This window comes from Sinohyriopsis cumingii, chromosome 5 (assembly GCF_028554795.1).
Source record: "Sinohyriopsis cumingii isolate HCF-2022 chromosome 5, ASM2855479v2, whole genome shotgun sequence".
NCBI classification, from domain to species: Eukaryota; Metazoa; Mollusca; class Bivalvia; order Unionida; family Unionidae; genus Sinohyriopsis; species Sinohyriopsis cumingii.
In genome coordinates this window covers 30,731,622-30,758,058 of record NC_142965.1, presented here as the reverse complement: position 1 = coordinate 30,758,058, position 26,437 = coordinate 30,731,622, and the positions used below count along the sequence as shown (strand labels likewise).

Here is a 26,437-nt window from a genome sequence, read left to right as displayed (position 1 = left end):
TGAAATTAATGGTTATTTATAGTGGTCATTAGGTCAGCAGGTTTTAGTGGTCATCAAAGTGCTGACATTTGATTACTGAGTGTTTTAGTTTGATCACTTGTTCAGTTGAGGTGAAAATTTAGTTTTTATCTTTTATGAAGTCATAAAGTGTATTAATTTTTTTTTTCGAAGTATTTATTGTATATTTTCTCAAAGATTTTATCGAAGGGTTCCTCATTAATAATTTAACATACATAAATTATGAGGTGAATTTGTCTTCAAAATTGGGGTGCATTTAGTTGAAAAGACCTTGCGTTTTTCACTGCATTAGAAGAGGCAGTCCATGTAAAAAGCAACCAGTGACTGATTACATTATGAAATATCCATATGTACTATTGGGGTGGAAGTGTTGGGGTTTGCTTCATTGTTGTTTGGGTATGGATGTGAAGCCCATGGCCCCAAAAAAGAACCCAGTCATGTATCACAATACATTTCAATTGTATGCAAGTACATCTGATATGTAAAGAATGTCTTGTGATCTTCCCAGTATTGTAATTTAGTATTGTTTTCCAAACAAAGCCATGTCGGAGCAGATGTGCAAAGTCAGTAATTTTGACTTCAGTGTTTAATTGGGGTCAGAGACCCACTTTAAAGTAATAAACTGTAACATTGTAATTAAGGACCTGCCATTATTCATCTACTAATAATTAGTGACAAGAAACCACTCCTATATACCTTGTATTTATGTGAGAAAAAAAACTTACTGATGTACCACCAGGTGTGGGAAATTTATCAAACTGGGCATGATGCCTCCTAATAACAGTGTAGAGGAAGTTACCCCTCCTCTGGCATATTACTTGATTTTATGGTTAGGTGTTTCTTTATAGTATTAGGGACAGCATGACTGAGGAGAGAGATAATTCAGTTAAGAATGAAACTTATTCTGTAACAAGTTGAGATCAATCCATAGAATTGAAAATTAGGGAAGAAAAATTAACATACTCCATGATTGTTCACTCTTAGTGACTTCAGTAAAGACTGCATATATACTTCATGATTGTTCACTCTTAGTGACTTCAGTAAAGACTGCATATATAAAGAAAACACATTATTCAAGTCAAAAGATATAAAATGCATATAAAAGTTAGTGCTATAGTGGCATAGCTTCTCTATGCACACTTCATATGTACATTCTTTAATTAAACCTTACTTTACAAATGTTGAAGCTAAAAGGCTTGAAATTTTGGGCTCCATTCACCCAAGACGTAATGAAACCATTCATGACAACACTATGAAAACAACTAAGAAAGATAAATAATGACATACACAGTGAAGAGAGAATGAATGACTAGTCAGCCAGGAGACTGAATCATTATTGACTGGAACAAAATTCAGCTTTGTTCATGAAAATGAATGCATTACAATATCGCCCTTTTTATCTCTCTTCCATTTTATATATATATGTATAAACACATCATGAAAATGAATGCATTAGTGAATGTCCCCTACTTATATACATATATGTTATTCATATCCATATGCACATATACATTAAATTATATATATAAAAATGGAGGCCGTGTAGGAGCAGAGGTGGGACTTAATTTCACAAATTATTTTTCTAGAATAAGACTTACTCTGTATTTGAAAGTGGAAAGTGATGCTAATTACAATTCAGTTAACTGTGCACAGTTCCATTAGCCCTAACAAATGATTGGCCAATGAAACCCATGTGACCACTAATGGGCAGTTCATTTGGCCCTTTTGGGTTCAGCTCATTATCATAACAGAGTAAAGTAGACCCAACCTCATTTCGTCACCCATAAATGTACTTACCCAAATGTAAGTCTAAGTTTTATGTACTAGTTACATGTATAATAATTGCTTGTTGATGGTCTTTAACATTAAATAATATGTGTGTGGGAAAATGCGTATAAATCATCAAAGATAAAGAAATGATCCTTTCCAAAATTGCGTTTTGTAGAAATATTTCTTGAAATGCTTTCAATGATGTATTTTTAACCCCAAAATTAACTTATTTTACAGCTCTGTTCACAATGAAGTGGCTGTTGGTGCTCGTCAGGACAGAGTCAGACCTGACTTTAAGGATCAGCATGGTAAGAAACAGACTACAAAACTGCATATACATTTTATTAAGATTTCACAACTGCACATACACTGTATTAATACCTCAAAACTGCATATACACTGTATTAAGACCTCAAAACTGCATATACACTGTATTAAGACCTCAAAACTGCATATACACTGTATTAAGACCTCAAAACTGCATATACACTGTATTAAGACCTCAAAACTGCACATACACTGTATTAAGACCTCAAAACTGCACATACACTGTATTAAGACCTCAAAACTGCACATACACTGTATTAAGACCTCAAAACTGCATATACACTGTATTAAGACCTCAAAACTGCACATACACTGTATTAAGACCTCAAAACTGCACATACACTGTATTAAGACCTCAAAACTGCATATACACTATTAATACCTAAAAACTGCATATACACTATTAAGACCTCAAAACTGCATATATGCTGTATTAAGACCTCAAAACTGCACATTGTTATAAGACCTAAAAACTGCACATATACTGTATTAAGACCTAAAAACTGCACATACACTGTATTAAGACCTCAAAACTGCATATACACTGTATTAAGACCTAAAAACTGCACATACACTGTATTAAGACCTCAAAACTGCACATACACTGTATTAATACCTCAAAACTGCATATACATTGTAATAAGTCATTAACCCCTGGTGCCAGGTTTGTGCATCGTGAGTTAGTACCCTACTTCTGCTCAGCTCTGTAGTGTCAAGGTCATTTAAGATACAAAAAAGTGGGTGGTATTACAGACAAATAAGTGTAGCTCTACAATGATACCAAATAGTCTGAAGTTTTTACTCGCATTACAAAATACTGAGGAAAAACATACTTTTTGAGACTAGATTTTTTTACACCGAAAATTCACATGTTGTTGGAATCGGATTTTGTGTCTGGATTTTTTACTTTTTGGCCTCAGATCTAAGGCGGACCAATCTGAACTGCACAGAGACAGGCGAACCTTTGCAAAAAGTAGGATAAATTGGAGATTTGGAGTAAAAAGTGGTCAGACATTAAAATGATGGGTCTAATAAGCAGAAGAAAAAAGAAAAGAGCTCCAACTTTTACCCTTCTGCACATGCGAGAGTGAAATAGCCAATGAAAAACAACGTTTCTAACACAACTAGGTATTAGGCTAACTGAAAATCTTTTGCAAGCAGATTTATTTGGATGTATTAAGTAGTAGCCCCCCAAATTTGTTTCCTACTTGCATTTCAGGTGAAAATGAAAAAAATCTCCAGGGGTTAATGAGTTAAAGATCTGACATAGTTCAAAATTATATTGCATCTAACAGGCTACTACAGAAAGAATGTAATGTCATAGACAGCCTAAATTTATTAGCTCAAAGAAGACAGCAGAACACATGAAATTAAAAATTCTAGCCTTAAGACTTATTTTTCCTTATTGTTATATTATTCTCATTGTGAAATATTTGTAAAGTTAACTTTTAAAAACGTCAAAGAAATCATGATCACATTTAAGAGTACACTAGTTGGTCTACCAAATTCATCACATTTAAGAGTACACTAGTTGGTCGGTCTACCAAATTCATCACATTTAAGAGTATACTAGTTGGTCTACCAAATTCATCACATTTAAGAGTACACTAGTTGGTCTACCAAATTCATCACACTTAAGAGTACACTAGTTGGTCGGTCTACCAAATTCATCACATTTAAGAGTACACTGGTTTGTCTACCAAATTCATCACATTTAAGAGTACACTAGTTGGTCGGTCTACCAAATTCATCACACTTAAGAGTACACTAGTTGGTCGGTCTACCAAATTCATCACATTTAAGAGTACACTAGTTGGTCGGTCTACCAAATTCATCACATTTAAGAGTACACTAGTTGGTCGGTCTACCAAATTCATCACATTTAAGAGTACACTGGTTTGTCTACCAAATTCATCACATTTAAGAGTATACTAGTTGGTCGGTCTACCAAATTCATCACATTTAAGAGTACACTAGTTGGTCGGTCTACCAAATTCATCACATTTAAGAGTACACTGGTTTGTCTACCAAATTCATCACATTTAAGAGTACACTAGTTGGTCGGTCTACCAAATTCATCACATTTAAGAGTACACTAGTTGGTCGGTCTACCAAATTCATCACATTTAAGAGTACACTAGTTGGTCTACCAAATTCATCACATTTAAGAGTACACTAGTTGGTTGGTCTACCAAATTCATCACATTTAAGAGTACACTGGTTGGTCTACCAAATTCATCACATTTAAGAGTACACTAGTTGGTCGGTCTACCAAATTCATCACATTTAAGAGTACACTGGTTGGTCTACCAAATTCATCACACTTAAGAGTACACTAGTTGGTCGGTGTACCAAATTCATCACATTTAAGAGTACACTAGTTGGTCTACCAAATTCATCACATCTGACAAGGATTTGGTGGATCTGATACCTAATTATGTTGAAAAAGTAAAGAGAAAAAAATGGAAAAAAAAACATCACAAATGTCATCATTCTCACTCCAGTTACATGCCTGTGTATTAAAGGAACTTTGAATTAATGATCTCTTTACAAAAATGCATTAAAATTTTGATGATCTCTGATACAGCAATTTAAATTTAGTTGAATTTGTTTTTCATGTTTTCTGAGAAAACATTAATGTTGGTGTTTGTAGTATTCCTTTTGATCTTTGCATTGAAAACACATAATAAATGGTGGCTACTTTTTGGGCTCACAACAGGTACTGAAATAGTGTACATTGTCAATATAATTCATGATTCAAAATAAAGAATCTTACTGAATCAGAAAAAACTTTGTATAGTTAAAAAAATTATTTTACTGATAATAGTTCTTTAATACAGTTTATTTTAAATAGTTTTTTCTTTTGTCTTATACTTACTGGTGATTAGGACAGGTTCATTTTTCATAACATTTTTTTTCCACCCCCACCCCCCCCACACACATGTGAGCAGAAAATAAGCAGTATTGTTTTTGTTTCAAGGAGTTAGTTTTTAAAGCATACAAGTGGGTTTGATTTGGCCTGTCAATTTGGACATAACTCCCCCACCTCCACCCACACTCCAATGAAATATGGAGTTGAGTTGTATCCACATTCTCCGAGATTTCTTTCTTACTCTGATTAATTTGCAGATGAGTTTGTTATCGTAATCTACACCTACTTGGTGTAATGAATAACGTCTCCAGAAGCACATTCATTAGAGGAGTGTCATGGATTGAAATCAAAGGATGCCATTGTGATTGAAGTGTCAGATTTAATGGAAGTTAAAATTGGTCTGTGATCTGAGCAAACCTTATTAGATATGGTTGCATTGAATAGGGATAGGAGGGTATATAAAAATTGCACAGTAGTTTGATCAAAAAGAGATGATTGCTAGTAAACTTGACATTCTTCTTTTGGTTAAAGGGTAATATTTGCAGAAATAACAAAACTTTTTTCATTAGTATATTAATATGTTAAAGGTATGGCAAATTTCAAAAGCAAATGGTAACCCAGCAGTTGTTTCCAAGAAAAGGAGACATTGGCTACTAGGGAAAGAACCAGGTAGCCAAGCTGTGGGTAAGTGGAAATGAACCTGCAGTTGGCTGCCAGAAAGTAGCCTTTCAGTGGCTAGCATAAAAAGAACATGGGTTGTAGTCAAGCTTAAGGTTAATAGTGCAATCAAGACACTGAAATGTGAAATTATCTGTCTGTCTGTCTATCCTTCCATCTGTCTGACAATTTTGTGAATGCAACTGGTCTCGCAGTTTTCTTATTCACTGGCATTATGCTGATTAATTTCATCTGTCTTGGCTACAGACCTAAGAATTCAAATCCAGATGGAAAATTCATGACCTTTACCAAATGGTACAAAAACTGTGAAGGTGACTGGAGAAAGTTGGTATTCTTTGGCCAATAGTTTTCATCAACTTTGATAAATATGCAAAGATTAAATGCCTTATGATGTGTGATTAATGGTGTTTTTTGGTGTATTGACTGGAAAAAATACTGTCCTGTGTAAGTGTATTGACATGCTGATTTCCAGTATTTGAAACTTGAAGACTTAAGAATGTTTATTTCCTTAATTATTGTCAGTGTGGTGTTTTTCTTTATTTTAATTTCATGTTGCTTGTTTTTGCACTTGGGGAAAGGAAGAATCTTAATGAGTTTTGGGCTTCAAAGGTAATGGTCACTGCATCAAAAAGAATTAAAATGGTTTTCACACAATACTATTAGTTTTACTTTAATTACATACTGAAGCCAAACTTGTTTATGGCTTACATTTCAGCTGAGGAAGAAGCATGTCGATTTTGGGATACAAATTTCAAAGGTCAGGGTCACTTTATCTCAGTGAATGCAGCTTGTTTCTGCACAATAACATTAGTTCTATATAACATACCTCTGCCATAACTTTAATGTCTTGCATTTAAGGTAAGGAAGTAACCTGTTGTATTTGAGGTGAAAAAAGATTGAAGATCAAGGTCACTTTGACTTAAAGAAGACAAATGGTTTATGGAAATAGTTTTCAGTTATCAACACAGATTCCCATTGAATGCAGGGCAGGTGTATGATGTATCATTCATGGTACTCTTGTTCAAATGCTAATGTAGTCCTATTTATAAATTCATCGAATAAAGAAAGTTTGAAAAGTGGTAATAAGGGCCGTGGACAGGATTTGTGGGCCTTAGGAAAAATTCTCCTGTAGGCCCCTATGAATTAAAAATTGTGATGGCTTTGGGCCCACTGACCGTTGTTGGTTCCCAGAATTTTATCCAAGATGTCTCATTCTGGCAGTGGCACTTGTAGCAATAATACAGTCAAAGAAGCTGAAGTAGTTGGTGTCTTATCCAAGTACCCCAGATAATTGTTACATTACTTGCAGGCTATTTGTCAAATCAAGAAAAAAATCTGAAAGATTTGTTGATAGTGTTTAGATATTTCTATTCTGTGAACATGAAAAAGGTTTCTTGTAGCTTTTCTGGTTAGATATGACATTAAAGTTTCTAATTTTTTGTATACAAACCCAAGACATTAAACATATACATAATGCCAAAGACAATTTTGACTCTGATTGTATTATAGTATAATCCTTTCTGGTGGGAAATTTTCAATATTCACATTTCCTTGCCATTATATACCTACACATATCTTTAATGTTAACCTCAGGTACTAATTATATATGCCTGACAACAGAAAGATTGAGTAAAGAAAGAACACTGCCAACACATACATATTTCATTATTACAACCAATAAACTTTTAATTATGTACTCATAAGCTTTAGAGTAAACAGTAACACCAGGGAATGATTGTATGAGCAAATGTGCAGGTACAAAAATTGTGACCTACACTAGGTGGCATGATTCATGAGGTGAAAATCTTAGTGAACAAAAGATTATTTTGATAAAAATAGTTAAATAATTTAAAATTTAGACATACTCAGTTAAGTAACTAAAGAAATGAATTGCTGTTTTGGAGTCAAAAAGGAACTATTGAAGCAAATTATATAGGAAGAGGCATTAATTAAGATAGCAATCAAACTTTAGGGTAACTTATTCACCAAATATTGTTTTGTAGTGATGTGTTGTTAATTATTACACATATGCAGATGAATGACTTTTGCAGTAAGTGATATCAGTAATTGTAGAATCTCCTGTAATGAAGGTGGCCCTTACACATTATTATATACAAGTACAGGTAAGTGGCCATCCTATGGAAACTGTAATGGAAGATCTATACAAATTATTATGTACAAGTACAGGCAAGTGGCCTTCCCTTGGAAACTGTTATGGAAGATCTATACAAAGTATTATGTACAAGTACAGGCAAGTGGCCTTCCTATGGAAGCTTATGGAAGATCTATACACATTATTATCTTAAAGTACAGGTAGGTGGCCCTAAGTCTATGGAAACTGTAATTGAAGATCTATACACATTATCATGTACAAGTACAGGCAAGTGCCTTCTTAAGGAAACTGTTTTGGAAGATCTTTACACACTATTATGTTAAAGTACAGGAAAGTGGCCTTCCTATGGAAACTGTAATGGAAGATATATATACACATTATTATGTAAATGTACAGGCAAGTGGCCCTTCCCATGGAAATTGTAGTGGAAAGGTTTATTATACACAGTATTACATAAAAGTAGAGGCAAGTGGCCCTTTCTGTGGAAACTGTAATGGAAAAGTCTGTGCATACTTTTGAACCAAAGGACCCTACCTTGCTAGTGTTTTTATAAAAGTTTGAATGTCTGTGTAAAAATGAGATGGATTTTAACAAGTATCATATCAGCCATGAATTTATTTCAAACCTTGTCCTATTTAATTATTGGTTGAAAAAAGACAAACCCAGAGGACAGTTGATTTGCAATTTGAATCTGTAGAAATAGAGGACCTTGAAAAAAAATATGATCTAAACAAAATTTAATAAAATAATCTCAATTTTAAAAGAAAAAACTAAGTGTGGCACACTGTAAGTGGATTGCAGTGTATGACAGAACTAGCAGCGACACTATTCCTGCAGATTTTGATGGATTACTGCAAAACTGTATATCTCATACCTGCCATAACATGACTTGTTGTGCAGAAAACAGGATTTTTTAAACTCCCAAACCCCCTGACATGGTAATTTTCAGAATTATATGATTTTCAGTAATCTATGGGGGAAAAAATACCACTTTAGTATATGCCTGTAACATGTAACATATATAAATGGTAAATGGTCCTTCTTGGAGCTTATATATTCCTTAGGGCTTATGTATTCCTTAGGGCGGCTTACAACTTAATTAAAAGGCAAAGAGTATGGTATAAACAGACACATTTCTAATTAACTGACTGACAATAGCTAGGGTAATTTGTTAAGTCATTTGAAGACTACAGTGGGGGAGCCCATTGTTTTGGATTATGGTAAAGTTCACAAAGTGGAACAACACTAATGACACTTGCATTACCGAATCATACCACCTATTGAGAACAGCAAAGAATGCTTTTAATGAAGCATAAACATGTATTTTGCCCTCTAATAGATTTTAAAGACAAAAACTTGATGTATGATTTTATTTAATGTTAGTGTGATTGTGGTTTTATGAGTGTTAATGCACATATGTGTATGGTGTTGATATTTGACAATTCAAAAGATGCTAACTATTTCTTCTTTGTAAGTGTATGAAATGCTTTGAAGAAAACAGACAGATTATTTTCTTTTATTCTGATTTGAATTTCCAATAATTTTCTCTAGGCTTATATGAAAAGTTAGCTTATTCTCTATTGTGTATGACATAGCTTTATTTGATCATGTGTACACCCCTCCACAATTTGGGACATCAAAACATACTTTTTTAGTCACAGTAGTCCCCACCCCCACTGTCTGGGAATTGGCAGCTATGTCATCTGAGTATGTGCATGACATGATCTTGTGATTTTGGTTTGACTTGGAACTGGATGACAAAATATTGACATGATCTTGTGATTTCAGTTTGACTTGGAACTGGATGACCAAATATTGACATGAGCTTGTGATTTTGGTTTGACTGGGAACTGGATGACAAAATATTGACATGATCTTATGATTTCGGTTTGACTTGGAACTGGATGACCAAATATTGACATGAGCTTGTGATTTTGGTTTGACTGGTAACTGGATGACAAAATATTGACATGATCTTGTGATTTTGGTTTGACTGAAAATTGGATGACAAAATATTAACATGATCTTGTGATTTCTGTTCGACTTGGAACTGGATGACAAAATATTGACATGATCTTGTGATTTCGGTTTGACTTGGAACTGGATGACAAAATATTGACATGATCTTGTGATTTCGATTTGACTTGGAACTGGATGACAGAATATTGACATGATCTTGTGATTTTGGTTTGACTTGGAATGGGATGACAAAATATTGTGAATGTTGTTAGTCTGATAATTTTCTGTGGATTGCCAGGAACTTTATTCTTGTCCTCAGAAGATGAGCATACAACATATTGTGTTCTTGAAATTTTCGTTTGAGTTAATATTTCACTCTGTTGAAATGAATATTTCCCTTTTTGTTCAACGTTGTAATTCCCTTTTTGTTTGAGCTAATATTTCCCCTTTTGTTCTGAAGCTGAATACAGTGTTAGACTCTATTATCTTGTTAAAGCAAACTGTTTTATCTTTTTGGAGATGGCGTTGAAACTTGGTATGTACTATGGTCATGTACTAAAGATGCTTTTATTGACAAATCTTTGAGCTCCAGCAATTTTTGCCTTTTTTGACATAGCTGGATTCAATAAACTTGTATGACAGAATGTTGCATGTGCAGTTACTGACAGGTTTTAGTTGACGACTGTAAACTTAGAACATATTATGGTCAACATCAGTAGATATTGAATGTTGACTAATCATTATGCTTACATTATTTTCAGAAGAGTTCGGCATTTTATATCTTTGCAGCTTTTAATCCTTGTGTTGTGATGTGATTTTGGGAGGGGTGGGGTTTTCTTTATATGAGAATTTTACCCAGCATTACTCAGGTTATAGTAAGTGCTTTAAATCATTGTAGAGTAAATTATGATGTAATGTTATAATCCGCTATTGGAAGTTAATATATAGCACTGACCCATCATTCTGATAGCCTCAAATTTGTGAGAGCCTTATTGAAGTAGTGCACAGTTTAGTTAAGAAATGAATATTGAAAGTTCTTGGTCCGTAGAACTTACCAGCACAGTAATTTTGATTTTTCATTTTCAGTATTTGCCTTTGAAATTTGTGTGACAAATCGGTACAAGCTGAACAAGCAGTATCGCAAGCTGAAAGATAAACTTGAGGAAGATCAGGATAACATGACACTTCGCAGTCAGGTTCACCACGCTCAGGTTTGTGGGCAATATTATTAGTAATTAAATCTTTTTATCGATGTAGAAGGGTTATATGGTGACCCCTTCTTTGTCCATCCTTTTGTCTGTCTGTCCATTATAATCTTTTTTTGGTCTGATAGGGAAGTTGTATGTTGGTTCATGTCCTTTGTACACATTTTTTCATCATGTATATTACCTGATTATAATAAGTTAGTATTGTATCCATTTCCATGCACATTTATCTCTTCCAGACTCAAAAAGACATTCACTAAGTTTCTGAGCCTATTTTAGCAACAAAATTGCCAAAATTTGTCTTCTTGCCAAGATGAAAGTCAGATGAGAGTGATTCACCCATGATTAGGGGAATAGCACCAAATCCAAAGAATCACCATTTACTTCTGCCTGTGCCTTTTCAGCATGCTCTTTCTTGAGACCTCGCATTTACTAAATTCATGTGTGCCTTGTCAACATGCTCTTTCTTGAGGCCTTGCATATACTAAATTCATATGTGCCATGTCAACATGCTCTTTCTTGAGGCCTTGCAGTTGCTAAATTCATGTGTGCCTTGTCAACATGCTCTTTCTTAAGGCCTTACATTTACTAAATTCATGTGTGCCTTGTTAATATGCTTTTTCTTGAGGCCTTGCATTTGCTAAATTCATGTTTGCCTTGTTAATATGCTCTTTCTTGAGGCCTTGCATTTACTAAATTCATGTGTGCCTTGTCAACATGCTCCTTCTTAAGGCCTTGCATTTACTAAATTCATGTGTGCCTTGTTAATATGCTCTTTCTTGAGGCCTTGCATTTACTAAATTCATGCGTGCCTTGTCAACATGCTCTTTCTTGAGGCCTTGCATTTACTAAATTCATGTGTGCCTTGTCAACATGCTCTTTCTTGAGGCCTTGCATATGCTAAATTCATGTGTGCCTTGTCAATATGCTCTTTCTTGAGACCTTGCATATGCTAAATTCATGTGTGCCTTGTCAGTATGCTCTTTCTTGAGGCCTTGCATTTACTAAATTCATGTGTGCCTTGTCAACATGCACTTTCTTGAGGCCTTGCAGTTGCTAAATTCATGTGTGCCTTGTTGGCCTTCTCTTGAGCTCTTGCGTATAATAAATTCGTTTATCACATAGTTGGTACAGTTTTCCTATAGTATGTGCAGTTTCATATTTTTGATATTACCACATGTTAAAATATCACTTTATGTGATTCTGATTGGTCCAAAAAAGGCCATGACATTATTATGCAGTATCCTCTTTACTGATTGGCTGTGATTGTGGTAAAACTTTTTAACCCTGCCTTCTGGAATTTTTTGTTTTGAATGAACATTTTTGGCCACCATTTTTGGGTTCAACTCGCGAAAAAAAATTGGGAAAAATTGTCTCATCTGTTTCAATATTGCCAGTTTACCCCTATGTTATGTCAAGTATAACATATCATAACATGAAAAGTGGCTAAAACCCTCAAGACAAGAACAATAACAACAAGTAAAATTAACAGTATTGCTCAGTTGATAGTGGGGATGGGGGTGGGGGGCAGTATATATACAAGTGTGGTTTAAATGTGAACATACTGAAGGAAATTTGTTGTTGTTGTTGTTGTGGGGTTTAACGCCATTTTTCAGCACACGATAGGCTATACATGGCGGCCAGTATTAATGGTGGAGGAAGAACCCGGGAAACCCCCCAAAAGAACCACCGACCCTCGAGAAGCTACTGGCAAGCTTTCTCACATACCCACACTGGCTGAATCTTATACTGAAGGAAATAAACTCACCTTTGTTCACAGAAAAATGTAGACATAAACCGGTCTTCCCAACTGACAGAACTTTATCCAGCCACAGCATATTTACATGGTAAATATGTGATGCAACTCCAACTCAGAAAGAGAATTGTTTACGTCTTCTGTATAGTCTAATGTACCAAATCAAATGCTGCAAATATCCAGTCACAAATACATTACAGTAAATGTGTGTGTTTCTGCATCCAGTAATCTTCTTTTCACATAAATATTGCAACAATGTAATGTTTAGTTATGATGTGGAATTTCAGGGTAAATACTGGCACTGTGTTGTGTATGCCAACGCAAACCGGTACTGTGCACCATATCAAACAATATGACATCACACACATCAGACATTTTGTGTTGACAAATGATTTTGTCTTTGTAAAATGTTATGTTTATTTGGATGGACACTTATTCTTTGATTTATAGTTAGCAAAAATGTATAATCTACTTTTACTATTTCAACTTTGTTTGAGACTTTTTTACGCACAACAAATGAAAAGTACAGCGTCTGTCAGAATGAACAAAATTGTTCATTTTTCTTTCTATCTAAATAATTTCTACTGAAATAAAACTATGTGATAAAAAGAATCTCAAATGGGTAATGATTTCATATTTATGAAACTCGTTCAATAATGTCCAGCTTTTGCAAGCAAGCCAAGGCTCGCAAAAGCTGGACATTATTCAACTTGTTTCATAAATTCAGTATTAAATCATTACCCATCTGAGATCCTCTTTATATGCTATTTCATCAGTTTAGCAATTCTTGGTCCTTTGTAGCCAAGTCAGAAGAGATTTATTACTCAGTGGATGTGTCCAGTTCCAGAAATAGGAAAATTTAAGTTTGATTTTTTTCTTAAAGTTTTAATAGTATTTCATCAGTATTTCAGTCATTGGACATCAAAGTGTGCACATAACCCAGAGGTTTAAAATGACCATACATTTTTAACTTTAACCACTCTTTTCACCATTTCCATCCTATTCTGACTGGATAGAAAAGTCATTTCTCCCAAATAAGAGTCCAGCATGGACCCAGTTAAATTTGAGTTTTATACTCAGTAGTTATTTCTGTCCCAAAATCAGTATAATAGAGGAAATGGATTTTTTTTAAAGTTTTGATTGGGAATCATTTGCACGTAAATTGGGTGAAATAGACAATTTTTGAAAGAATTTCAGAGCAGTATTCAAGTCTACACCTTACAAAAGATAGATACAAAGTACACATGAGTGAGATGTTTACAAAGATTTTAAAATTGCATTTTAAAAGCTCAACATTTGCATTACTTTTGATATTGTGGCCTTAATATGGACACTGAAAATGAGAGTGCTTGTCAGCCATACACATAAATCTTTCACGCTATTCTTATCTTTTAGTTTGATTCCCACTGCATACATAACCAAAACAAACAGATTTTTTTTTTCTTGTTTGTAAAATTGATATAACACTTTTTCACATTTACCTTTGACTTCCAGTTCACATCAATCATGTGCTCTTTGTACATTTGTTTGAAGGAGGTTAGAAAGGGTTTATCTGTCTGATGTATATATTAAACATTTTATCAGTCATCTAATAAAAGGCACTGAATGCTGTAAAAACTAAAAGAAGGTTACTAAAATAGACCATTTACACCAACTCAACTTGTTCATATTTGTCACACAGATATGAGGAAAACCATTTAAGAACATTACCAGTCACATTTGGTAGAGGATATTTGTTTATCAAAAAGCATTTTGTAAGGTGCATAATTGAATGCTTTGGAAAAATCACTCTGAAGTAGGAGTTAAAAATTTTGAAAGATGTTAATCCACAATTTTCTTCTGACATTTTCAAAAGGGTTGGTATAAGTGACACAGGTGAGTAATTTGAGGCTAACATTCTATCAACTAATATTATGTCACCTAATTTAAACATTGTAAAGGTATTGAACACTACAGGCATATTAAAATGTTTTGTATACAGGTACACACAATTCATTGGCACATGTTCTTAATAAGAGATTATCAAGACCACAGGTTTTTTTTCACTCTGAACTTTTTATACTTCATTACATTTAATGGCAGGGTATGTGAGAAAGCTTGCCAGTAGCTTCTTGTGGGTCTGTGGTTCTTTCTGGGTTTTTCCAGGGTTCTTCCTCCACCATTTATGCTGGCCACCATGTATAGCCTGTCTTTTGCTAAGAAATAGCATTAAACCCTACACCACCACCACACCACATTTAATGGCAGTTTAGTTTAAAGGGTCAGTGGATGGAATGCAACTGTATACCTGTGGCAAATAATATATAGGATGTGAGCTAGGGTCACTTTTAAATAAATTGTTGTACTTGATTGCAGTTTGTAAACAGTCTGTTATGTTTTCACTTATGCATTCGAAAAATCTTGATGGATTTTCTTGTCACTCAGGATGAATCATTTTGAAATTACTTACCCCTTTGACCTTGAACTCAAGATACAGTCATAGAAAACTTTCATTAGGGTTTAGATTCATTTTTAAATTGATAATAGTTCCCAACCCCTGATGGACTTTCTTCTTATTTTTAATGAATCGTCATGGAACTAAAATATTGTTCATTCTTTGACATGGTCAGTTAACCTCAAGGTCTCATGTTTACAGCACTACTTTGATTGTTAGCTGATCAACGTGCAGGTCCTGGTCTTCTTTGTTTGGATGTTTTTGTTTTCCCCTTTTTCTAAGATATATTGCAGTTAGTGCAAAATTGAGTCAATAGATACACATGAAAAATATGCATGTCAAAAATGCATTTATTTAACATAATCCTTCCTATTTCCTTTTGATAAATGTAAGCACAAATGTAGGAGTTCTGCATCAGGTTTTATGGCTGAAGAAGTAAATTTTTAATAATAATGCATTTATTTTTGGGTGGGTAATTATATATGGGTAATTATATGTCAATGCAGATCTTTGTTACATGCATTTCTATTTAAATCTTTTAGTACATTTTTATTAATGCATCAGGAATGTTAAAAACTCCATTTGTGGCAGCATTCTGCAGAGTACTTGAAAATAGATTTCCTTTTGATTAATGCTTATTGGAAATAAGCGCCCAAATTTGCAAAAAATTAAGCATATACATGAAATGCTTATAATTCATGTTTTACAATATGTCAGTATGGAACTTTGGTCAATTATTATGTAAACTAAAAAAAATTATATGCTTGAAACACATCTCTAACCCACTTGTAAAAAAGCAGAGACCATGATATAATGAAAAAATTATCACCAAACTCCTAGCATTTCCGCTCTCCTCTCTTCCATATGCACACCTAGCTTGTTGTATAAAGTTCTGAATTTCTTTGCTTTTATTTTGACATTAGAGAGTCATATAGTGGTGAGACTAGCAGATGATATATTTCTAGACCAGTAATTTGTTATTTTGACATCTACATTTTTATCACAAACTTTTTTGTAGCACTCTGTTGCCTTACAGTGCTGGTGCACCATAAAATCCACACAAAAAATCAACCATTCAAAAGTGTTATAGCAGTGTCACTAGCAGAAGATATGTTTCTACACCAGTAACATGTCAGAGTGTTATAACAGTGTGACCAGTAGAGTAAAATGGCTTGTCTGATGAGTTTTCCTGTCACAAGTTATCTACTAATGCATGCATATATTTTCCACTGATGACTATTTGCAAATAGAGTCAGCCTTGTGTAATTCTTTATGTAGTCATATCAGATTTGCCCTGTAAGATGTTTCTGGTAATGTTACAGGTGGCAGTCATATCAGAATTGCCCTGTAAGATGTTTCTGGTAATGTTACAGGTGGCAGTCATATCAGAATTGCCCTGTAAGATGTTTCTGGTAATGTTACAGGTGGCAGTCATATCAGAATTGCCCTGTAAGATGTTTCTGTTAATGTTACAGGTGGCAGTCATATCAGATTTGCCCTGTAAGATGTTTCTGTTAATGTTACAGGTGGCAGTCATATCAGATTTGCCCTGTAAGACATTTCTGTTAATGTTACTGGTGACAGTCATATCAGATTTGCCCTGTAAGATGTTTCTGTTAATGTTACAGGTGGCAGTCATATCAGATTTGCCCTGTAAGATGTTTCTGTTAATGTTACAGGTGGCAGCTAAAGCTGAGAATGAGGATAATGAACTGGAGCAGAAAAGACAGCAAGGGAAGAAGGTGGTCTATGGTCAAGTCATTCAGGTAGAACATTTTCTCTTGCTTCCATCCCTCCTCTCTATTGTCACGTTTAAAGAGTGACTCTTGCTTCCATCCCTTCTCTCTATTGTCTCATTTAAAGAGTGACTTTTGCTTCTATCCCTCCTCTCTATTGCGATGTTTAAAGAGTGACTCTGTTCAGTATGGTAGGCTCCCAATCTTTTGCGGGGCTCAGGAAAACCACTTGTCCACTCATCCTGACTGGGTGAAATTGGCTGGACTGAGTAAAATTTTAACTTGTACTTGTCCCTTGGCCTTCAGAAAAATATAAGTGCATTTTATAGCCATAACAATCACCAAAGTTCAGCATCACTTAACAGTTGGCATATGTCACTTATAAATAAAGTAATTACCTGCTTATAGAAATATATACTGGTATCTTCCCATTGACATAACAATAGATCCTATAAGGTTTATTTATGAAAATACAGGTTATGTTCTGGAATTGTAATGTGCCTGACCAGATGAAAAGTCACATCAAGTTTAGATTATCTTTTTCTTAATCTCAGAAGTCTGACTCGTAAAGATGTGTAATAGCTCATTGAAAGGGAATCTTTCTTCACATCAAAATCATGCTTAAATTATTGAAAATGCAAGTGTCATTAAGAAATGGTGAGTTAATCTGCAACATGTTGATAATATTTGCCTATATTAGTATCAAGCTTGCATCAGGTACCGTTGTTTCTTTAGAACGAGTGTAAGAAGTGTAGTGTTGAATATAACGATCGTGACCTGGGGTGAATAACTTTTGTACCTCACTTATCCCAGGAGTTTTTTTTTACTGAGCCCAGTTTGGGTTAGAAGTTTGAATCCTACCAGTGTCATGGCTTGTCCTGTAAAAAGGTACTTTATTACTCCCTTTACTTCAGCTCTAAAGAGTCTTTTAAGTGCTTATGTGCTCTCAGAAACCAATAAATCCATCACGTGTGAAGGACTTCATAGATATCATGCTCCAACAAAACATTTGCACACAGCAAACTGTTTTTCATTATATGTGTATATTGCTTCCTTATTTCATTTCAATGCAGCTTGAAACACAGTTCATGCACAGTGTTTTTTTGGTAGATGCTGCTTCCAGCAACACATTGAGCAGTATTGAGTGATCTTGCATGTAAAAAGGATTAACAGTCAAATGAAATATAAATGATCTAATTCCAAGCAGCAAAGACAAGTACATAAAAGAAAATATAAAGAATTCTTATTTTTTGTACATTGCGTTTCCAAATATGTGCTAGTCCTTAAAGTCCTGCTGTCAGTATACTATCTCATCAATGGCATTTGTTTGCCCCAGTTGTGTAATACCAGTGCAATATGCCCTACTGTGGACTTTATCAGGGACCTAGCATAGGACTTCTCCATATCAAGGTTGTTTATTTCAGGGTTGAGCCTGCGATATTGTTTATTTAAGGACTGAACCTGGAATAAGCCTGTTGTTAATGTTATTGTTACACGGGGGGAGTGATTGTCCCTCCGTATTTGGTTTTCGTTATCTAGGGGTTGACTGCCCTCGATGTTATTGCCCGGTTCGAGTAAATATAAATATAAGTGGTGAAACTTACAGGTGGAATAGGTAGAGATCTGAGCAGGTATATAGAACAAACCAACACAAGCCCCCGTACATGTAAACAAACAATTTAATCAATTACATACAAACACTGTGAAAATTCATTACATCAGGAAAGTACTCTGCTTTTAGAAATTTAACTTTCACCGAAATACAAAGAAAACGCAAATAGATCTAAATAAGATAGCCGATCTGTTACTGATAGATTTAGTTCATCATAGGATCGAGTGAACAATCAAAGTCAACGTCTTGTACGATTTCATAACCTGCTCGTCCTCAGTCTGTTTTTGCTTCCTCTGTCGCTGTTCAGACCCTTGGATCTCAGGATGATACTTTCTACCATCCGTCTCAGGATATTCTCAGAATACTTCTTCAGAAATTAACACGTCACAGGATTGCGTCACTGGATTATACGTCTCACTGCACTCTTCTCTATGCTTCTCCATATAGGTCTCAGAATAACATCCCTCATTCATCCCATACGTCTCTGGAGCTATTTTCTCCCTTTGCTTTCAACGTTCCTCCCTCCAATCGGTAAATTAGTTCATCAGTTCCTTTCGACAATCGTCCCCTTTTTGGACAACAGTTCCCTTTTTACGAGAATTTCTTGCAAATCCTCGGAGTCCTACTTTGGTTTTCACGTAGAAAAGCTTAGACTGATTAAAATTCAATGTGGGCGATATTAAAACCTATGAAATTTTGTGTTGGAACACGCCCTCTCATTTAACGTAACCAATCAGAATCAAATATCTCTGCCGCCCTTTTTCTAGAGGCGCCAAAGTCAGGGTCAACTTGACCCTGGTAGTTTGAGTAACAGAGTTTCTGCGTTCTCTCAATTTGTGACAACTTTACCATGAAAATGAAGTATTCCTTGTCCTAAATTGTCCGCCTGGCTGCTGTATAAACAAATGTTTAATTAGGAACAGAATTCTCCCTCTAAAGGACATTACCGTACACGGTAGTATGGCGATATGATACGCGCCTGTCTCCATAAATCTAATTAATGGTTGTCTGGTCTCAACTAATGTATTCTTGTTAGATCGACATAAAATTTGCCACTTCACAGTTATGTGTAGTCCTTGTTGCTGCCTTCCCTTCAATTGACCCTACAGTTTAGAAAGCAACAACAATTCTTTTTAGTATTCGATGTGATGGTACTCCAATTTCATGTAATGTGTCATTACCATTTCTTGAAAAATCCTGTACCCAGTACTTTCTGTTTTCTGTAGTTTCCTTTGTTGCTGAACATGAAGATTGTTTACTGATAAATAATAAAGAAACAACCAGAAATGAGATTCTTCAACTGTTTATTTTGTTTCTGCTTATTTACTTGTTCATTTACCTTAAATGCAGAGTGTCTTCCATGATTGTTGACTGTAATGGTGAGGATTTCTTGTTCACATTGTATTCCCTTAGTGTTGTGCATGAGTGCATCCATACACACTCACAAGCAGCCATTTAGTCAGTCGGTCATGGAGTCACATGCGTCCATACCCATACATACTGACAGATTGCTTTTGTTGGATACTTCTTCCAGAAAATGAAAATAATAACCAGATATTTGTAAAACAAAAAAATTATAAAAATGTTCAGAGTAGGTATAAAATGTTCTAAGAAAAAATAATAAAATATGCAGATTATCTCATCATTTACAGTAACTAGGTTTCATTCCTGCTCTTATTATATGTACCACAAGAAGTTTTAGTATTTCTTAGGAGATCATTGACTGGATTATTTTGGTGGAAGTGCACATCGTTGTTGATATTTTAGAAGATGATCTACTATCTTCTGGAGTGAGCTGAATTTTTCTTAAAATGGAAAATGTCCTTTCAGTGTCTGCATTGGAATGTGGCAGTATTAGTACATATTAACTAAGTCCAAAAGAAATTTGAATTGTCTCCTGCCAGTGGGTAGATTCATATCATTGATGGCCTGACAGAACTGCTCAGGAATGGAATTTCCTGCTTTTGATGTTGTTTTAATGTCAGATTCTCCACCTGAAGCACATACACATACATTATACTGTCACACTCTTTATAACTTTAAGCTTAATTTGCAGATGCCTTTGTTGTCAACATTGTCATCATCATCATCATCACCACTCTTTAATAATGACAATCAGAAAATGATTATCATTTGCTAGTATTATAGATGAAGACAAAGATTTTATTAATTGTTCTAGGTATTGCAATGAAAGTTATTGACATTTACTTTAGTCTGGTTTACACTCATATTTACCAAGGATCAAATCAAGGTCACTGGTGTTTATACAGGTTTTGCAGTGCAGTCATTCATAGCGATGTTGAATGCAAAAATGGGACTTAAAAATTGTTTTTTGCCTGTCATGTTCTGTTGGTGGCTGCTCATGACAGTGAGTTTATAAAAATATTATTATTATTATTGTTATTATTGTACAGTTAAGATTATGAATTTTTATGAGCCATAATACAGAATAGATTTTGTCCATTTGCATGGAAATTTTTGTTTAATATCTGAGTCAGTGAACATTATTTATACTAGATCTGAAAAATGATCTACTACCAGAAAATGGTGATTATGTTCAGCTATAAAGTTGGCAATTAGTGTCTTGGCATGTTAATTTTATCCACATTTGATGCACTGGTTCTGCAAACACAGATTTTGGTGATGTCATATTTGATGCTAGTGTATGCTTTTATGTGATTGGGTTTCTTCATGACATGTCATTCTGCCACTTTAGCAGATATTCAGCTTTACAGGAAGAGCGCAATACATGCTCATGTTCCTTTGAACTTGATTCCAACTATCAAAATTCCCATTTCAGTCCATCTTTTGTGTGATATTCCTATCGCTTAGATTTTGGCTTTTTTGCAGGTAGATAATGCACACTTAGACATATCTGCGACAAAGAAACATTTAAGTCATGCCAGCCTTTTTGCCACTTGAGTAATCAAATGATAATCTTTTAGCATATTAAATTCTGTCCAGATTACTTAACATAGTACAGACTCTAACCCAGCTTTAACAACTTTTAAGCACCAAAAGAGGTTCATACCCTCGGGAGAGAAAGTAGTGTTAATTATTTTATTCTGCTTGAGCTCTTTCAGTAACCTAACTATAATCAATTGCCATCTTTAACCCTTTTTGTAATCTAGCAGCTCACACATTGTAATATCCATCTCAACAAGCTTCGAAGATGAACAACCCTAACAATAGAATCAAATGGATGTTAATTGTTTTATGTTGCTTGATATTTGCAGCTAAATTATCTTGCCCTGCTGAAGTCAGATCAGTCATGTGACCAATATCATCACATGGGATCATGAGGCACTTACGGGGGAAGTGAAATTGCTTTATGCTGCTTAATATTTGCAACTAAATTATCTTGCCCTGCTGAAGTCAGATCACAGTCATGTGACCAGTATCATCCCATGGGATCATGAGGCACTTATGGGGGAAGTGAAATTGCTTTATGCTGCTTAATATTTGCAACTAAATTATCTTGCCCTGCTGAAGTCAGATCACAGTCATGTGACCAATATCATCCCATGGGATCATGAGGCACTTATGGGGGAAGTGAAATTGCTTTATGCTGCTTAATATTTGCAACTAAATTATCTTGCCCTGTTGAAGTCAGATCACAGTCACATGAACACAGGCAGTATTACTGTAAATATACTACACTAGAACCAAAGTGGGTGAAAAAATGGAACATTAATTTAATTTTACGATAACAATTTTGCATAATCAAGAGAATTCACTGAGATTGGCTGCAACACCCCTCAATTTGGGAGAAATACCCTCCTATCCATTTGGTTCACATACATGCTTCATGTAGTTTGAAACTGCAATTTCTAAACCAGTACTTGAGTTAATTAAGATCTAAGTGTAATTAAATAATAACTTTTTAGTTTGCTATCACTGCAGTTTGTTTCTGTGAATCTTTTTTTTAACTTGTAAAATTGTTGGTTTCATTCACAGACTGATTAAATGACAATAATGATTCTTAACTTTTTTTCATTGATTATTCAGCATGAAACAGTTACACTAATAAAGGAGCTGTATATATATATATATATATATATATATATATATATATATATATATATATATATATATATATATATATGTTATAATGACTTTCAAAAAAACGTTGTCAAATCAGGAGATTTTTTCTGTTTAGATGAAACAAGTTTATAAATTATTTTTACAAGAAAAGTGATCCTGAAGATTCAGAGAAGGAAAATTCATGTAAAAGTTAAGGTATAAAAGCTAAGCCTGCCATTGAATCTGATATTCTTTCCTCCAAAAATGCATAAGCCAATGTCTGTGGCAGGTACATATAAGCAATGTCAGATATAACACAACTAAGCGAGGGAAATTTTTACCCACCTAGGGTCCAGTTATTGAAATTAATATCCCATACTGTCATGGGTTGGGAATTCATCTAGTGTATATTGTCAGTGGATTTGACAAATCAGGATTTTATCAAGCATGTCTGCTGACAGTTTTGGACTTCATAAAGTATATGCAGCACAGTATATGCATGACAACAGCCAGCATCTGTATATGCATGACAACAGCCAGCATCTGTATAAGCATGACAACAGCCAGCATCTGTATATACATGACAACAGCCAGGATCTGTATTTGCATGACAACAGCCAGCATCTGTATATACATGACAACAGCCAGCATCTGTATATGTATGACCACAGCCAGCATCTGTATTTGCATGACAACAGCCAGCATCTGTATATGCATGACAACAGCCAGCATCTGTATATGCATGACAACAGCCAGCATCTGTATATGCATGACAACAGCCAGCATCTGTATTTGCATGACAACAGCCAGCATCTGTATATGCATGACCACAGCCAGCATCTGTATATGCATGACAACAGCCAGCATCTGTATTTGCATGACAACAGCCAGCATCTGAAGAAAATCACAGAAGTTCGAGTTGCTGACACTCCAGTGGGAAAGGCCAGTTAAAAACTGAATGAGAACAAAATGAAAAATAATGATATCTGCAAACTTTAGCATTAAATTTTCAATAGTGTTTTTTGTTACCACAAATTCTTTCTAAAGAAAGCAAGGTTGAATTGAGTAATAGCCTTTGGTAAAGTTTTTAGAAGATTTCAATATGTGGCAATGATATTACCCTAACTGCTCAGGTAGATAACCCAATATGGAGCACATGAGTGTCCATATTATGGAGGTACTCACTAAAACAGGATTTGTTATATTGCAAAAGATATGTAACCAGTTTATTAGTGTTAATACTCTCCATTATATAAGATGAAATGGTCCATCCATCATCATGTTGTCGTTGTTGTGGGGTTTAACGCCATTTTTCAGCACATGATAGGCTATGCATGGTGGCCAGTATTAATGGTGGAGGAAGAACCCGGGAAGAACCACCGACCCATGAGAAACTACTGGCAAGATTTCTCACATAACCCACATTGGCTGAATCCGAGATTCAAACCCTTGACATAGGTGAGATGGCAGTGGTCTGTAATGAAGAGCACTTTAGACCACTCGGCCACTCAGGGCCCCCCCATCCAGCATCAGATAAAGTAGCAAATAAATGAAATTATCTAGATGTTTGTACTCCGTTTCTTGTTTGCGTATAAAAATGTATTAACTGTTTTGCACTTAATGAATTTGTTCAAAGTTCTGATTGGAAACATAAATGTTTTGTCATTGTTCCAGACTTTGTGACGTACTTAATAATATGAACAATAAAGTTTACTTAGATGTTGTATGAACATCTTTATTTTAAGTTTTGATTGTGACTTCCATTTAATTGCTGATTAATTGCTGATTATGACTGTACCAGATAAGATCTGATGTTTAAACTACTGTATATTCATGCCTTACTTTAAGTTTACTCCATGACATTACATCAGAGGAATATATTCAATTTAGTGGAAGAAGATCTTGCAGGGGGGCTATCATTGGGTCATTAATTTGACAAACAAAGAAGACTATGATGTTTATCAAAAATTTAACATAACTCGTATTAAAGACTTTTGTTTTAATTAGCGCACACAGTGTGTACCTAGAGGAGGTCATATGGAAGTAGGAGTATATCACATGATATCTGAATGTCTCTAAATTGGCAGTGGACTGAAAAACCTCCCAAAACAAATGAGGTTTTGTTCTGAGTTTTACAAATGTTATCTCTTATCTTTTTAAATGCATGAATTATTATTGTTATTTGAATTTAATCTGAAAGATATTCTAACATGATCAGTCAAATATCTACTACTTTAATGTAGCAACACCTGAGAAAGAATTTGATCCACAGGTAATATCCATGTGGTGAGACCAAAATCTTCCCTTGTTTTCTGGCAGACTTATAACTGTTATGTGATAGCAATAATTTGATGTCTTTTCAACAGAGATGTCCCCTTTGTTTCAAGTTTAAAAATTGTAATGCTGCTACTGCCTTATATATATGCATGATAATCCACAAATTAAATCATGCTAATGAACACATCATGTTAGTTTTTATTCACACTGTGAATGATAAAGCAGACAATTCACCATTGTTTATCCATGTAACGATCTGTCCATTAAACATGAGCTTTGGTTGTGCTTTTTGCTTTGGTCAGCTTTCAGGCACTCTGGAATAAGTTCTATGCTTTAGTCAGTAAATATATTACCTGGCCATAAGGCCCATTGAGCTAATGGTGTTTCCTTGCATCCTTCATTTTTTCATCAGTTGTCAGTAATTTATATTTTCAATTTCTTATATAAAATAAAATGTTCCAGTTTCAACTAAATTTGGCAGGCAAGCATTATGGCATGAATTTATTTCAAATTTATACAGAAAATGCTGTTTTGATCTCAAAAATGGCAATAGTTACTACAAATAGAAAATATTCAGGCAGCTTTTTAAAGTAACATTGAACAGAATTTGACCAGATTTTGTATAAGTCATCTTGGCATCAAGCCTTTCATTAGTAGTCTTATTTTTCGTTGAATTCTGTGTTTTTGTTCTTCAGTTGCGGCATTTGTTCACCAACAAGTATATCCACATCAGCACAACAGCTATGTCCAGTACAGAGAGTAACAACATGGCGGTGAGTCGATCCAAGATGTTCATACTGTGTATCGTGTAGCAGATTGATCCAGGCTTGGATTAGATTATAGAAAATAAATAGAAATATAGAATTAGAAATATAGAAATAGAAATATAGAAATAGAAATATAGGAATAGAAATATAGAAATAGAAATATAGGAATAGAAATATAGAAATAGAAATATAGAAAGCAATTTCTTGAGTGAGATGTTTATTTAAAATGTGATTGAATGAAATTGACACCAAACTCTTGTGCATGATCCAGTAATGGATATAACAAAATGATGCATCAAATTAAGGAAATGATATCATTCCTAACTGGAATTAATCAGAATATGTAACTTAAATCAAACAAGAATCAAGCATGGAACTTACAAAGAAATATGATTGATATATGGATCTCTCACCATGGATGATGTTTGGAGTTTAAACACAAAATTGTCACCAAGTGTGGACTTTGTACAACAATATGAATGTATGTTGCACAAGTAGGATATATATATATATATATATATATATATATATATATATATATATATATATATATATATATATATATATATATATATATATATATATATATATATATTCACTCATAAACTGATATGGAATATATTGATTTGATTTTAACTCAAATAGTGATACTGAATAGATTAATAAACAGAATATATAACTTTTGGTATCCAGTTGATGATTACAAGGAGCCACCACATATGGCCCACCCCATCCAGTCTGCTGAAAAAACCCTCAGATGCCCCCTATTCATTGCAGACCCATTGGTCCTGAAGCTTTGGTCTCTCACCACAAAGTAACCACTATCTTCCTGCGAGCCCATATCACCACCGACATCAGGTTATACGAAACTGAGCTGAGTCCTGTGACTC

At 34.5% G+C, this 26,437-nt stretch overlaps 1 protein-coding gene across 1 annotated transcript in view; it reads left to right on the top strand.

Annotated features, from left to right (window-relative positions):
- LOC149798873 (inositol 1,4,5-trisphosphate-gated calcium channel ITPR2-like) overlaps positions 1–26,437 on the top strand; it is a 367,714-nt gene that overhangs the window by 8,302 nt on the left and 332,975 nt on the right. Inside the window, exons 2-5 of the mRNA XM_089957788.1 lie at positions 2,026–2,096; positions 10,824–10,948; positions 16,812–16,898; positions 25,476–25,553. Of these exons, the coding sequence (XP_089813914.1) occupies positions 2,026–2,096; positions 10,824–10,948; positions 16,812–16,898; positions 25,476–25,553 (361 nt within the window). The remainder of the gene's footprint in view (positions 1–2,025; positions 2,097–10,823; positions 10,949–16,811; positions 16,899–25,475; positions 25,554–26,437) is intronic.